Source organism: Theropithecus gelada, chromosome 1, assembly GCF_003255815.1.
Source record: "Theropithecus gelada isolate Dixy chromosome 1, Tgel_1.0, whole genome shotgun sequence".
Taxonomy (NCBI): Eukaryota; Metazoa; Chordata; class Mammalia; order Primates; family Cercopithecidae; genus Theropithecus; species Theropithecus gelada.
The window spans coordinates 1,859,669-1,873,858 of NC_037668.1; the positions used below are offsets into that span (position 1 = coordinate 1,859,669).

The following is a 14,190-nucleotide window of genomic DNA, read 5'->3' on the forward strand; positions in this document are numbered from 1 at the left end:
AGACATGTTTGTTAAAAAATTTTTTTTATTTGCTCAGTGCTGTTTTTCCTATCTGTTATTCTTCTAGCCTTTTCTTTTATTGAACTAAGAAGCAACGGGTTTTTAAATTAAGTGTAGTACCTTGAAAAGCCATTTGAATGAAATGTCATTTTTTGTTTGTTTGTTTGAGACGGTGTTTTACTCTTGTTGCCCAGGGCAGAGTGCAGTGGTGTGGTCTTGGCTCACTGCAACCTCTACCTCCCGGATTCAAGCGATTCTCCTGCCTCAGCCTCCTGAATAGCTGGGATTACAGGTGTCCGCCACCACACCTGGCTAGTTTTTTGTATTTTTAGTAGAGACGAGGTTTCACTATGTTGGCCAGGCTGGTCTTGAACTCCTGACCTCAGGTGATCCACCCGCCTCAGTCTCCCAAAGTGCTGGCATTACAGGCGTGAGCCACTGCACCCGGCCTAGAATGTCATTTTTAACCTTACTTTGAACTTTTAGAGTTACATACCTATGCCTGTTACTAAAAGGAATCAACCAGGAGCAGTAGGTACTCCTATTGGAAATAGCATGGGCTTTCTCCTATGATCTTTAGTTGTAGATGCTCACAATTCTTTTTTCTTTCCTGTTGTAAATGAAAGGCGAGAATAATTTAGCAAAAAAATCAATTTTATTTGCTGATCAAGCTTTCAGCCTGCTGTGAGAGAGGGGCTGTCTGTGCCTATTTTGGTCATATGTTCCTATATGTCTGATAACGGGGGCTGGTAGAAGAGAGAGTGTTGGTCTAGCACTGACTAGAAGGTTATCTAAAAATAGTGCCATACTGGGATTTGATTGTCCAGACCTCTGGAAGAGGGGCTATACTCTAATTATAATCCTGCTACTAAAAATTTTAGAATTTCTCTATAGAAACCGGTATTTAACAGGAAGAGGAGATGTTTCAGGTACCCCTGGAATAACCACTATCTCAGGTGGTAGCAGTACAGAGAGACCTGTGAGAAAGCTTCAAGGAAAAGCTATAGAGGTATAAATGGATGAAAAGGAGAGGCGATAGTAGACAGGAATATCTGGGGCTGAAAATACATTTAAGGAAGAGAGTGTTTTTGTTCTTCAGGATAGGGTGAAGAAAACGACTAATGCTTTGATGTATTATAGTTTGCTGTAACTTTCAGGTTATAAGTTACAGTTTATGTGTGTGAATCCAGATTCTGTCTAGGATTTTATTATGAAACCACTGCTAAATAGTTATACCATTTTTACTGTAATTTTGAACCAACATCAGTATCCAAGTTATTACTAAATGAAACTTTGTGAGGCCTTAACATTACTTGGTGATATTCTCAACATTGAAAACAGCATTCATAAATAATAACTAGCTAACATTTATGGAACGTTTACTGTGTGCCAGGCACTGTTTTAAGCATTTTCTATTGACCCCCATTCAAATGAGGAAATTCATTGTGCTTGAAGGCACAGAAATAGAAATTCGCATAATATACTCATGTATCTTCTTTGGACTGGCTTTAGTCAAATGAAAGAGAAAAAAGAGAAGGCCTCAGGGGATAGTGTTTTTTTTTGAGAATTAGCCATCTGTCAGGGTTAATTTTTAAAATCAGTCTGTATGTGAGCTGAATGAGTTTGCTCATATATGATAATGGTTTGTTTTAGCAGTTCCAAATTCCAATCACTTTAGGCCTTGTTTAAAAATTATCTTGCAAAGAAATTATCACCATCTCTCACTTTACATACCCATAATGTAATAGGGTGGAGAGCATATGCTCTGGTACCTGCTCAGAGATCATTTTAAAAATTTAATTAAGAACATGTGGCTGGGTGCAGTGGCTTGCCCCTGTAATCCCAGCACTTTGGGAGGTGAGGCGGGAGGATTGCTTGAGCTCAGGAGTTTGAGGCCAGCCTGGGCAACATAGTGAGACTTCATCTCTACTAAAAATAAAAAAAAAAAATTAGCCAGGCACGATGGTGTGCACCTGTAGTCCTAGCTACGCCTATCTACTGAGGAGGCTGAGGGAGGAGGATTTTTTGAGCCCGGGAGATTGAGACTGCAGTGAGCTGTGATTGCGCCACTACACTCCAGCCTGGGTGACAGAGTAAGACTCTGTCTCAAAACAAAAAACAAACAAAAAACCCATGTTTAGGTAAATACAGTGATTCTACATTAGAGTACATATTGGTGAATTTTTTTTTTTTTTTTTTTTTTGATATGGAGTCTCGCTCAGTGATCCAGGCTGGAGTACAGTGGCGCCATCTCGGCTTACTGCAAGCTCTGCCTCCCGGGTTCATGCCATTCTCCTGCCTCAACCTCCCGAGTAGCTGGGACTACAGGTGCCTGCCACCATGCCTGGCTAATTTTTAAAATATTTTTAGTAGAGACGGAGTTTCACCGTGTTAGCCAGGATGGTCTCGATCTCCTGACCTCGTGATCTGCCCGTCTCGGCCTCCCCAAGTGCTGGGATTACAGGCGTGAGCCACCGCGCCCGGCTCCATATTGGTGAATTTTTTTTTGGTTTAACAGTGTTGATGGTTATGTATTCAAATTGTAGATAAACACAGATGATTTTCTTTTTCTTTTTGCTGGGACAAGGTCTTGCTCTGTGCCCAGGTTTGAGTGTAGTAGCACGCTTGTAACTCACTGCAACCTTGAATTCCTGGGCTCAAGAGATTTTCCCAAGTAGCTGAGATTACAGGTGTGTGCTACTAGGCCCAGCTAATTTTTTGTGTTATTCTTGTTTTGTTTTGTTGGTTTGTTTTTTTTTTTTTTTTTGGTAGAGATGAGGTTTGCCTATGTTGCCTAGACTGATCTTGAACTCATGGCCTCAAGTGATCTTCCTGCCTTGGCCTCCCAGAGTGGTGGGATTATAGGTGTGAACCAACCATGCCCTGTTCCCAGATAGTTTTCTAAATTAATCCTCTTCCTTTATTCTCTGCAGATTGCCTTGCCTCTTTTATTGAGAATGAGACTAACATGGCTTCCTTCCTCCTTTTATTCTCAAAAATCTCTGTGACTTCACCTCTCATCCTTTTTTCCTACTTATATAGGATATCTTTTAAAGGACAAAGCTTCTATGTTGAATGGATCCTATTCCCTCCTGTTTCTGGGACCTTTCCAACTTTTTCTGCCCTGTATATCCTAACCTCCTGCGCAGTTCCATCCCTCTGCATACAGAGTCCTCTTCAGTTCCTCCCTTTCCAAGCCATAGATGCTGTCTTTGCAATATCCTTTACATCTTCCCATTCTTTGTATTTCAACTATCACTTCCCTGGTGTATTGAAGATGGGCAACTGAATCTCCCCTTAAACTTGTGATAAATTTTTGAAAAAAGAGATAAAAGATGCAGATAAAATTAGGAAGTTCCAAACACCATGTGTGTTGTAGGGTAGGGAGATGGAACATAGGAAGCAGCTTGGGGAAAATGCAACGATGAGATGTTATGAAAAGGGAGCTTACTGCTAGAACAATGGAGCACAGAGAGTTGAGGTAAAAGTGAAGAACCCAGACCTAATAAGAAAGGGTTATAGAAAGTGTTTCAATAATTTGGAGAATTGTTAGATAAACTGATGGTTTTAAAAATAGTGCCACTTGGGGCAGGCGCCTGTAATCCCAGCTACTTGGGAGGCCGAGGCAGGAGAATTGCTTGAACCCGGGAGACAGAGGTTGCAGTGAAGTGAGATTGCACCATTGCACTCCAGTCTGGGCAATGGAGCAAGACTATTAAAAAAAAAAAAAAAAAAAAAAAGTGCCACTTGGAAATGATGAGAACAGGGAGAGGGGCTTTGAACTGGAAGCTTCAGAAAATCACAGCAGTAACATATAATAGGTGCAACATCAGGCTCAGACATGTGAAGGATAGAAAGGATTAATTTGAGAAATGCGTAAGAAGAAAGAAGATTTTGTTACAGCTTGGTAAGGAGAGGAGAGAAGTGAGTGGGTTCCAGATGACTCTTATATTTCACACTTGGAAGATGGATAAGATGGTGGCACCCTTCATGGTGATATAGAAGCCGAGTGGGTCAAAGACTTTTGGTATAAAGTCATTCACTCTTTATTTGTATAAAATGCCCCCCGGAACACCCACTGAAACAAATCCGTATTTAGTTCTGTGGGCAGTTAGAAGTGCCTTTTTTTTTTTTCTTAAGATAGAGTCTCAATCTGTTGCCCAGGGTGGCGTACCATGGTGTGATCTTGGCTCACTGCAACCTCTGCTTCCCGGGTTCAAGTGATTCTCATACTTCAGGCTCTTAAGTAGCTGAGATTACAGGTGCCCACCACCACGCCTGGCTAATTTTTTGTATTTTTAGTAGAGACGGAGTTTCACCATGTTGGCCATGGCTGGTCTCGAACTCCTGACCTCAGGTGATCCACCAGCCTCGTCCTCCCAAAGTGCTGGGATTACAGGCGTGAGCCACTGTGCCCTGCCAAGGTGCAAGAGACGGAACTGGAAGCTCGGAAGAAGATGTTAGTGTGATAACAAAGGGAAAGGCAAACTGACATTTTCTCAGGGAGCCTTGGAAAAATGTGAGGGAGGTAGGGCAACAGAGGGTTTTTTTTTTTAATCAGCACATCCGTAGGCTAGGATTAATGAGATAGGTAGAAATTGATTCTGAGATTAATAGATTTATTATTTTATTCAAGATAATCTCACATGAATGATGGAAATGTGGTTTTCAATATATAAAAGAATAGTACACATTGATTCATTAATCTCAACTTTTCTTAATTTAGTAGCTTTTGTTAATATGGATAATCTGAGAATTCTGTCTTTTAAACAATTTAAAATATAACTGGTATGCATTTGTATTTTCTTCCCCAGAGTAGAATCATTGGTTTTTTTAGATATGAATGAGAGGATCCACCTTTTTATAACAGCATCCTAAGAAAGTCACTATGTGCTTCTTGAATATTAACTTTGTAATACTACCCTGATTATCGATTATGTAATGAGACAAGGTCATATATAAATGTGCCTTTTGATTCTGTAAGAATGTAGTTGTCTAGAATTTTTATATTTGGATTTTAATTAACTTTTGGTTAGTAAAGTTGAGAAATAGTAAAGAATCATGGTTACTAAATATTATTCATTGTTTAGTAATATTTATTTGAGTAGATAATTTATGTCATGACCAATTTAAGGCCCTGGGAATGCAGGGATGAATAAGCCTTCACGGAGCTTATATTTTAGTGTGGAAGATAAGAAATGAGCTAATCTGTCATGTGAGGAAGTGGTAAGTGCTATGAAAAAATATAACACAGAATAAGGGGAGAGACTGTGACGGGGTGAGAACTATTTAGATAGATTAGTCAGAAAAAGCTGTTCCTGTGAAAAAGAAAATCTTGCAAAACTTATTTCAGGTAACAGTAAACTCAAAGACAGGAAAGACAGAGTCAGGACCTAACTCAGTAAGAACCGGTTTGGTGTGTTGGAGGAAAAGCAAGAATGCTGGTCTGACAAGAGCAGTGAGGACAAAGTGAAGAGTAACAAGAGGTGAGGGTGAAGAGGTAGGCAGGGGCCAGAGTATATTGCACAATAATGCCCATGGATTTTGAGTATAACTGGAGATCGTGTGACATGGTCTAATTTACATTTTACAAAGTTTATTCTACCTACTGACTGGCAAACTGGCTGTAGAAAAGGCAAGGTCTGAAGCACTGGACTATTTAGGAAGCTTTTGCAGTGATCTAGGCCTATGGTTTTCAATGTTCAGGAACAAACTGTTTAAAACTATTACATTAACTATTTATATTGCTTTATTAAAAAAATTAAGCTTTACTAATATTTAATATACAGATTGGCACTGGCATCCTTGTCTTATCTGCATGTTAGTCACATGTCACTTAACATTTTTGACTTGAGCAACTGGTGAATGTTGGTGCCATTTACTGGAATGAGAAGACTGAGGGAGGAGCAGGGTTTGTTTTGAGGTGAGAGTGAGTTGGGGAATCAGTATCTCAGTTTTGAGCATTTTAGGTTTGTGAAATCTAAATACCTGCTAGAAATCTAGTATCAGGTAGATGGTTTAGATATATGAATCTGGAACCAAGGTTAGAAGCCAAGATTAGAGATCTAAATTTGCAAATCAGTAGTATAGAGGCAGTAAACACCAGCTTTGGAGCCAAACTGTGAATGCAGATTTCAGTTCTGCCACTTACTAACTGTGTAATTGTAGGCAAGTTACTTGACATCTGTCTGCATCATTAATCTCATCTGTAAAATGGGGATGATAATGTCTACTTCATAGGGTTGTTGTGAGGATTAGATTAGTTATTACAAACAAAGTGGTTAGAACAGCATGGCTGAGGTTACTCATTAGATGTTACCTGTTATGACTGGTTTATGAATAGTATTTAAGCCATGAGATTAGGGCCGGGTGCGGTGGCTCACTTCTGTAATCCCAGCACTTTGGGAGGCCGAGGCAGGTGGATCGCTTGAGCCCAGGAGTTCGAGAGCAGCCTGGTGAACATGGTGAAACCCCGTCTCTACTAAAAATACAAAAATTAGCCAGATGTGGTGGCGCGTGCCTGTAGCCCCAGCTACTCAGGAGGCTGAGGCAGGAGAATCACTTGAACCTGGGAGGCAGATGTTGCAGTGAGCCAAGATTGAGCCACTGCACTCCAGCCTGGGTGACAGAGCAAGAGTCTGTCTCCAAAAAATAAAGGCGATGAGATTAGATAACTTAGAGAATGAGTTTAGATAGGGAAAAGGGCCAAGGAGGGAGCCCTGAAGCAATACAACCTTTAGAATTCAGAAACTGGGCCAGGTGCGGTGGCTCACGCCTGTAATACCAGCATTTTGGGAGGCTGAGGCAGGCAGATCACCTGAGGTCAGGAGTTTGTGACCAGCCTGGCTAACATGGCGAAACCCTATCTCTACTAAAAATACAAAAATTAGCTGGGTATTAAGGTGGGAGCCTGTAATCCCAGCCACTCGGGAGGCTGAGACAGGAGAATTGCTTGAACCTGGGAGGCAGAGGTTGCAGTGAGCTGAGATTGTACCATTGAACTCCAGTCTGGGCTACAGAGTGGGACTCCATCTCAAAAAAAAAAAAAGGATTCAGAAACTGGAGAGAGGAGATTGAGGAGTGAAGTAGGAATCAAACCTGAAGGGTATGTTGGCTAGAAGCCTGCCTAGTGAAGAAGATATTTCAACTTAGACAAATTCTGCTTGAGAGGCTAAGATGAGCAGCAAGAATTGACCAACTGGGTTTGTCAAGATGGAAGTTTTTGGAGACCTTGAGAAGTGGTTTCAGTAGAGTGGTGGGGATGAAAGCCTGATTAGCATAGCTGAGGGACAGAATTGAATGTACAAAATTGGAGACACTGAGTGTAGATGGCACATTAGAGGAGTTTTGCTGCAAAGAGGGATAGAGAAAATGGAGTGGTAGCTAGAAGAAAATGTGTGGGGTCAAGGAAAGTTAGGGGTGTGTATGTGTGTTGAGTTAAAGATGGAAAATAGTATAGTAAGCTTGTATGCTGATGAGAATGACCCAGTGGAAATAAAAAATTGATCATATTTGAGACATGGGAAATATCATGGGAAATTGCAGCAGCCATGAGTAGGTAAAATGAGTAGGTAAAATGAAGGTGCACAAGGGGAGAAGTTGATTTTAAAACATTGGCAGGGATTTTTCATCCGTTGATGAAGGTAGAGAATATTAATGGAGGTACAGATAGACTGGTAGATGTGGTTGTGGGAAAATGAGGTAGTTTTTTCTGATTGCTTTAATTTTTATGGAAAAGTAGGGCAGGATCATCAGCTGAGAGTCAGAAGTGGCAAGGGGTTTATAAAATTTGAGAGAGAGGAGGTGCTGTGATATAGGGATCTTGAAAGATAGGAAAATGAGTTGACTAGGGAAGATCTAGCAGGTGGCTTTGTCAAGGAGGTCAGAAGGCCAGCTTGACATTTGTGGTCATTTGTTTAAAGTGATTGCAGCTGGCTAAGGAGGGCAGGGTGGTCTTGAGATGGTGTATGGTGAGAAATTGATAGGCACAGTGCCTTCTCTGCTTCTATTTAAAACATCTTTAGTTCTGTGACTGATAGGATTGCCCTCAGAACATTTCTCTGGTATAGGCAGGCAGCAACAGAGGAATTAATAAAAATGAATAGACCAAAATATAATCATTACATTTTTGCCCATATTCAGCGTTTATATCATGTTTTATATAGTGAATGAGTTCCTCCAAAAGTTTATGTTGCCATCTGTCCTTGGATATGCCTATTTTACACAAATGATACCAAGCAAGCCCTAGGACACTTTCAATAAATTATACTTGGTTGCTGAGTTATGTAAAGAAAGTAAAATGCTGTAGTGGAGAAGCTGGATACATTTTCTTGATAGACATGAAAGCCTCACCAAAATTTTCCCTAGGACCCGTGGTTTCCATCAATCTAGAGTTATCATTCATGTTGATATTATACTTTTATGTTGATTACTGAGAAATTCAAAGTCTGGTTTTCTTTTCTTTCAGGTGCTGGAGAATCTGGTAAAAGCACCATTGTGAAACAGATGAAGTAAGTTGGAATGTGGCATTTTGTTAGACTAGGATTTCTCCTAATGCATATAAAACTCATAGTATCTTTTCATTTTAGGTCCACGCTATTGACTTGTGGTTTTCTTTGTTTTAAAGAATCATTCATGAGGATGGCTATTCAGAGGATGAATGTAAACAATATAAAGTAGTTGTCTACAGCAATACTATACAGTCCATCATTGCAATCATAAGAGCCATGGGACGGCTAAAGATTGACTTTGGGGAAGCTGCCAGGGCAGTAAGTGTTTCTCATTTCCTCTTCACTTGCTCTTATTCAGCAGATATAGTTTTAAGTTAAGCAAAATTTTTGCTTCATGTTTTAGGGAAATGGATTTAAGCAACAAGATAAAATGTAGTAAAGTACTTTGTGCTCACTTGAGAAGTGTTAGCAATCTACTTTAGAAGGTGTTAGATGTAACCACCCCAAGAGGAGTCTAGGAAATGGGATTCTGTGGATGCATCATAGGTTTCTGGGATAACTGTTCTATTCAGTTGCCTTTTTTTTTTTTAACAGCACTGTTGACTTTTATAGTAGTTGATAATAGTACATTAAAATAATAATCTAAGAGAAAGGTTGCCATGATATGTAGCTCTGCTTTCTGAGGTGTACAGATTAAAGGCCAAAATCAGTCTTGCAGAATAAATTCTGTAAAGACATGAGCACTAAGTCCAAATTCTTGAATATCTAAGTCAGATATTCAAGAATACTGTATACTACATGGAACCTTAGGCTATAGAATTGGCATATACCATGCCCTAGTATAATTCTTTAATGCCTTGCACATGTCAGCTATTTAAAAAGTTGTATTATTAATTATAATAATACTTAGTGGACCCTGAAGATCTAGTTTATAAAATTAGAGCATGTATAATTAGGATGTTTTATGCCATTGGGGAGGGGGCCAAAATGAAGGCAGGAGATCTTTGATATTACTATCAGCTAAATTCCAGAAAAGGCTGGGAAATTATAGAATTATTTCCTACATCTAAGGGACTCACTGGCTGTGTTCAGAGTGTCATACTTACGTGCCATGGCAAAATAAAAGGAGATGATTTGGGAAGTCTGCCTGGAAAGGCAAAACCTATATGTCTACGAAGTCGCTTAGGAACTCTTATAAGCCACTTCCAACTTACCAAATGCGAATTTATATTTGATAAAAAGATAGGAAATTGTTGAGGGGAAATACTGAAAGGGTGGTCACAGTTGGATAGTGTTAGACTGGAAAGTGTCTTAGAAATGGCATAAAGGAAGAGGAGCTAGATTAGGGATTGTAAAATGAGAGATGAGTATCAAAAAATAAGAGAAAATATGTGAATGTGACTTTTATATTTTTGTAAAATATATCACATAGAAACTATTTTTCTATGCATCCGAGTGGGGAAGTTTGGCAGTCAAGCAAAAAAAAGCCTTTATCCTTGTCTTACCCTTTCCTATTCCTTCTCTCACCTCCTGCTTTTCTTTCCTTCTTTTCCTCTTTTTCTTCTTCATACCAGCTCTATCTGTGGTCTTATTTTCTTTTCCCATTTCTCATTTCTCCCTGTTACCTAACTCTACTTCTCTGTTGTATTTGTTGTATCTGATAACAGGTCAGTAGTACTGTTATTTATTCTCTTCCCTCTCTCTGTTGGCTTTTTCTCCATCTCAGTTATTGATTCTTTTAGTTTGTCCCTTTTCTCTTTCCTTCTTTAATTTTATTCCCCACTGTCTGTCTTCCTTTATTTATCTCCCTACCCTTTCATTTCTTTTTTTTTTTTTTTTTTGAGACGGACTCTCGCCCTGTCACCCAGGCTGGAGTGCAATGGCACAATCTTGGCTCACTGCAACCTCCGCCTCCCGAGTTCAAGTGATTCTCCTGCCTCAGCCTCCCGAGTATCTGAGATTACAGGCGCGCACCTCCACGCCCAGCTAATTATTGTATTTTTAGTAGAGATGGAGTTTCACCATGTTGGGCAGGCTGGTCTCGAACTCCTGACCTCGTAATCCGCCTGCTTCAGCCTCCCAAAGTGCTGGGATTACAGGCGTGAGCCACAGCGCCCGGCCCCGTTTCTTTCTGTTATCAAATAATTGTCATTAATCTTTGGGTCCTAACAATCCTGTGTCACCAGATGCAGTTGACGTCATTAATCCCTGTCAGGCCTCCTAAATCATCCAGCTTTCTGGTGTCCACATAACCTAATCTGTAATCCTATATTATAATTTTTAAATGTTTCTTTTTTTTTTCCTTCTGTGTGTAAGGTTTTATGTTTATAGCTCCTCTCTTATTGTCCTCTAGTGTTTTTGTTTGTTTGTTTGTTTGTTTTTTGAGACAGAGTTTTGCTCTTGTCACCCAGGCTGGAGTATAATGGCACAATCCTGGCTCACTGCAACCTCTGCCTCCTGGGTTCAAGCGATTCTCCTACCTCAGCCTCCCGAGTAGCTGGGATTACAGGCACCCGCCACTATGCCTGGCTAATTTTTGTATTTTTAGTAGAGACGGGGTTTCATCATGTTGACCAGGCTGGTCTTGAATTCCTGACCTCAGGTGATCCACTTGCCTCGTCCTCCCCAAGTGCTGGGATTACAGGCGTGATTCACTGTGCCCGGCCTCTACTCTAGTTTTTTATAGTTGGTTAGAGAGTGTGAATGGAAAAAAAGAAATAGAGCTGGGTGTGGAATAGGTTACTTTTTCACATCTGCTTAAGTGTGGGGGTGTAAAGTTTATTATTAAGAGAGGCCTCTTCTCTTTTTTTTTTTTTTTTTTTGAGACAGAGTTTCGCTCTTGTTGCCCAGGCTGGGGTGCAATGGTGTGACCTCGGCTGTCTGCAACCTCTGCCTCCTGGGTTCAAGCGATTCTCCTGCCTCAGCCTCCTGAGTAGCTGGGATAACAGGCATACACCACCATGCCCGCCTAATTTTTTTGTATTTTTAGTAGAGACGGGGGTTTCTCCATGTTGGTCAGGCTGGTCTCGAACTCCTGACTTCAGGTGATCCATCTGCCTCGGCTGCCCAAAGTATTGGGATTACAGGCATGAGCCACCATGCCTGGCCAAGAGGGACCTCTTTATAGACCTTTAGAGAGGGTTTATTGTGGGGAAGCAAGAGCAGGTCAGTGGAAGAAATTAAGTGATAAGAAAAAAGTGTTTCCTCCTAAAAGAATATTTATAGAGTCAGGACAGCAAAAAAAGTAGTAATAATTCCCTCTCTTTTGAAGTTTCTCAAATTAGAATCGTATTTTGTTTTTTTTTTTTAAGTAATGCTTAATAAGATTATTTGAATATGTGCATGAGTATAGGTCAAATTTCAGAACCAAGGGATTATAAAGACTTCAAATGTTAAAGCACCATACCTTGCATGTGTAGAAGGACATGCTCACTGTTGAGTATGTTTGCCAATTTGTCTAATATTTCAACTTTTCTCTTTCATTTGTTTAAAATTTTATCTTTGAAAAGAAAGGGAGGGGCATATAGATGTCAGCTAAGGTTTCTTTTCTTTTTTTTTTTTTTTTTTTTTTTTTTGAGATGGAGTTTTGCTCTGTCGCCCGGGCTAGAGTGCAGTGGCACCATCTCAGCTCACTGCAACCTCCACCTCCTGGGTTCAAGCAGTTCTCCTGCCTCAGTCTCCCGAGTAGCTGGGACTACAGGCACACCCACCACACCCAGCTAATTTTTGTAGTTTTAGTAGAGACAGGGTTTCACCATGTTGGCCAGGATGGTCTCAATCCCTTGACCTCATGATCTGCCTGCCTCGGCCTCCCAAAGTGCTGAGATTACAGGCATGAGCCACCGCGCCCAGCCAGCTAAGTTTTCTTAGAGTTGAGCCTAGTCTACCGCCATGCCACCCTGAATGCGCCTGATCTCAGAAGCTAAATGAGAGTGGGTTGAGCCTAAATATTACTAGAAAGAATACAGGAAAGGATCATAAAGGAGGAAATATTACTAGGTAAAAACCATTAGAGCTGGAGACCCAGAGTTTGGCAACAATAATTTGAATGCACTTTGGATGGTTTTCTTTTGGTAAGGTGGATGCACAAGTTCTGGTAATTCACGAGTCTTTGGAGTTTTTGGTTGTGAGTTCACCTGTGGTCTGAAATGACTTTTGTTTGTTAGTTTACTTGTCCTGATGACTACTTAAAATACAAATGATTGCTCCCTTTTCTCCTTTACTTTTTCTTTACATGTTATATACTTTTTAAATGTTTTATTTTTGTAGTTATTTGGAATCTCTCAAGGTAGATAAATATTAGATGTGGTTGGGAAAATCATCCTGTGAGACCTGTGTTTATTTTTAAACAACAAGTAGGGATGGATAGAATAAAGCAAAACAATAAAAATCTCATAATCCATTTCTGTCCTGTCTGTCACATATTTTATGTTTAAAAACTAATAACAACCTAGAAAACTATGGCTATGTCTAGGCCCGGTGGCTCATGCCTGTAATCCCAGCACTTTGGGAGGCTGAAGCGAGTGGATCACCTGAGGTCAGATGTTCGAGACCAGCCTAGCCAACATGGTGAAACCCCATCTCTACTAAAAATAGAAAAATTAGCTGGATGTGGTGGCAGACGCCTGTAATCCCAGCTACTTGGGAGGCTGAGGCAGGAGAATCACTAGAACCCAGGAGGTGGAGGTTGCAATGAGCAGAGATCACACCATTGCACTCCAGCCTGAGTGACAAGAGCGAAACTCTATCTCAAAAAAAAACAAAACAAAACTGTGGCTATGACTCATGAAGTTTTGGTTACTTTCTTTTCCTCCTGCTGCCTTCCTTTCCCTCTCTCAGAACATTATTATTATTCCTTTAGGGAAATCTAGGGACTGTTTGAATCTTTCCCTGAGGGATTTATTTCCCCCATTAGACTTCTAGACTCCTTAAGTGCCTCCATCTCCTCTCCTTGTTCTGCTCTCTGGGCTGAAGGCAAAGAAGATAATACTTTTTCTTAAACTTGATTAATGTTTTACTCCCTTTGAGGTGTTTAGACTTTAACTCTTATGTGCTAGTCTTTTTATTTCTATTTTTATTGTAGGCTTCCTTTAATAGAACGGGAATGTTTTACATAAGCCTGTCTCATAAACCAGTTTTTTTCTCTCAAAAATTATTAGCAATCTGGATGGAGATTTGTGGGCTGGCCAGAAATGATCTTTTCTGGGGATGGTGATGTGTGGAGGAGTGGTGGGGAAGTAAAATCATTTCTCAGCTCAGTTCTGAACTTAAAATGGTAGTGGAATGAGAATGAGGAAAGACTTAATTATAAATTCGGTCATGCTGGCCTGTCAGAAAAGGTCTCTGTAACAACACCTGTTTTAACATAACATGTAATGTGTGTATATTTTAAGAGACTGTCATCAAGTCTGAAGGAAATGGAGAGTCATCTGTCTCTTTCTTAACTGCTTTCTTCAGGATGATGCCCGACAATTATTTGTTTTAGCTGGCAGTGCTGAAGAAGGAGTCATGACTCCAGAACTAGCAGGAGTGATTAAACGGTTATGGCGAGATGGTGGGGTACAAGCTTGCTTCAGCAGATCCAGGGAATATCAGCTCAATGATTCTGCTTCATAGTAAGTAATTTTTCTCCATGAAACTATAACAGAGAATAACTTGGTGACACTAGAGAAAGTTTAGTGCCCATCCTTAAGGAAATGTTTAAGTAATAGACACTCTTAGAAGTTTATAGGATGCTTTA

The 14,190-nt window shown here is 40.2% G+C and overlaps 1 protein-coding gene across 1 annotated transcript in view; it reads left to right on the forward strand.

Annotated features, from left to right (window-relative positions):
* Window positions 1-14,190, forward strand: part of GNAI3 (G protein subunit alpha i3) — a 46,921-nt gene that overhangs the window by 18,724 nt on the left and 14,007 nt on the right. The window contains exons 2-4 of the mRNA XM_025387201.1: window positions 8,468-8,510; window positions 8,627-8,768; window positions 13,908-14,065. Of these exons, the coding sequence (XP_025242986.1) occupies window positions 8,468-8,510; window positions 8,627-8,768; window positions 13,908-14,065 (343 nt within the window). The remainder of the gene's footprint in view (window positions 1-8,467; window positions 8,511-8,626; window positions 8,769-13,907; window positions 14,066-14,190) is intronic.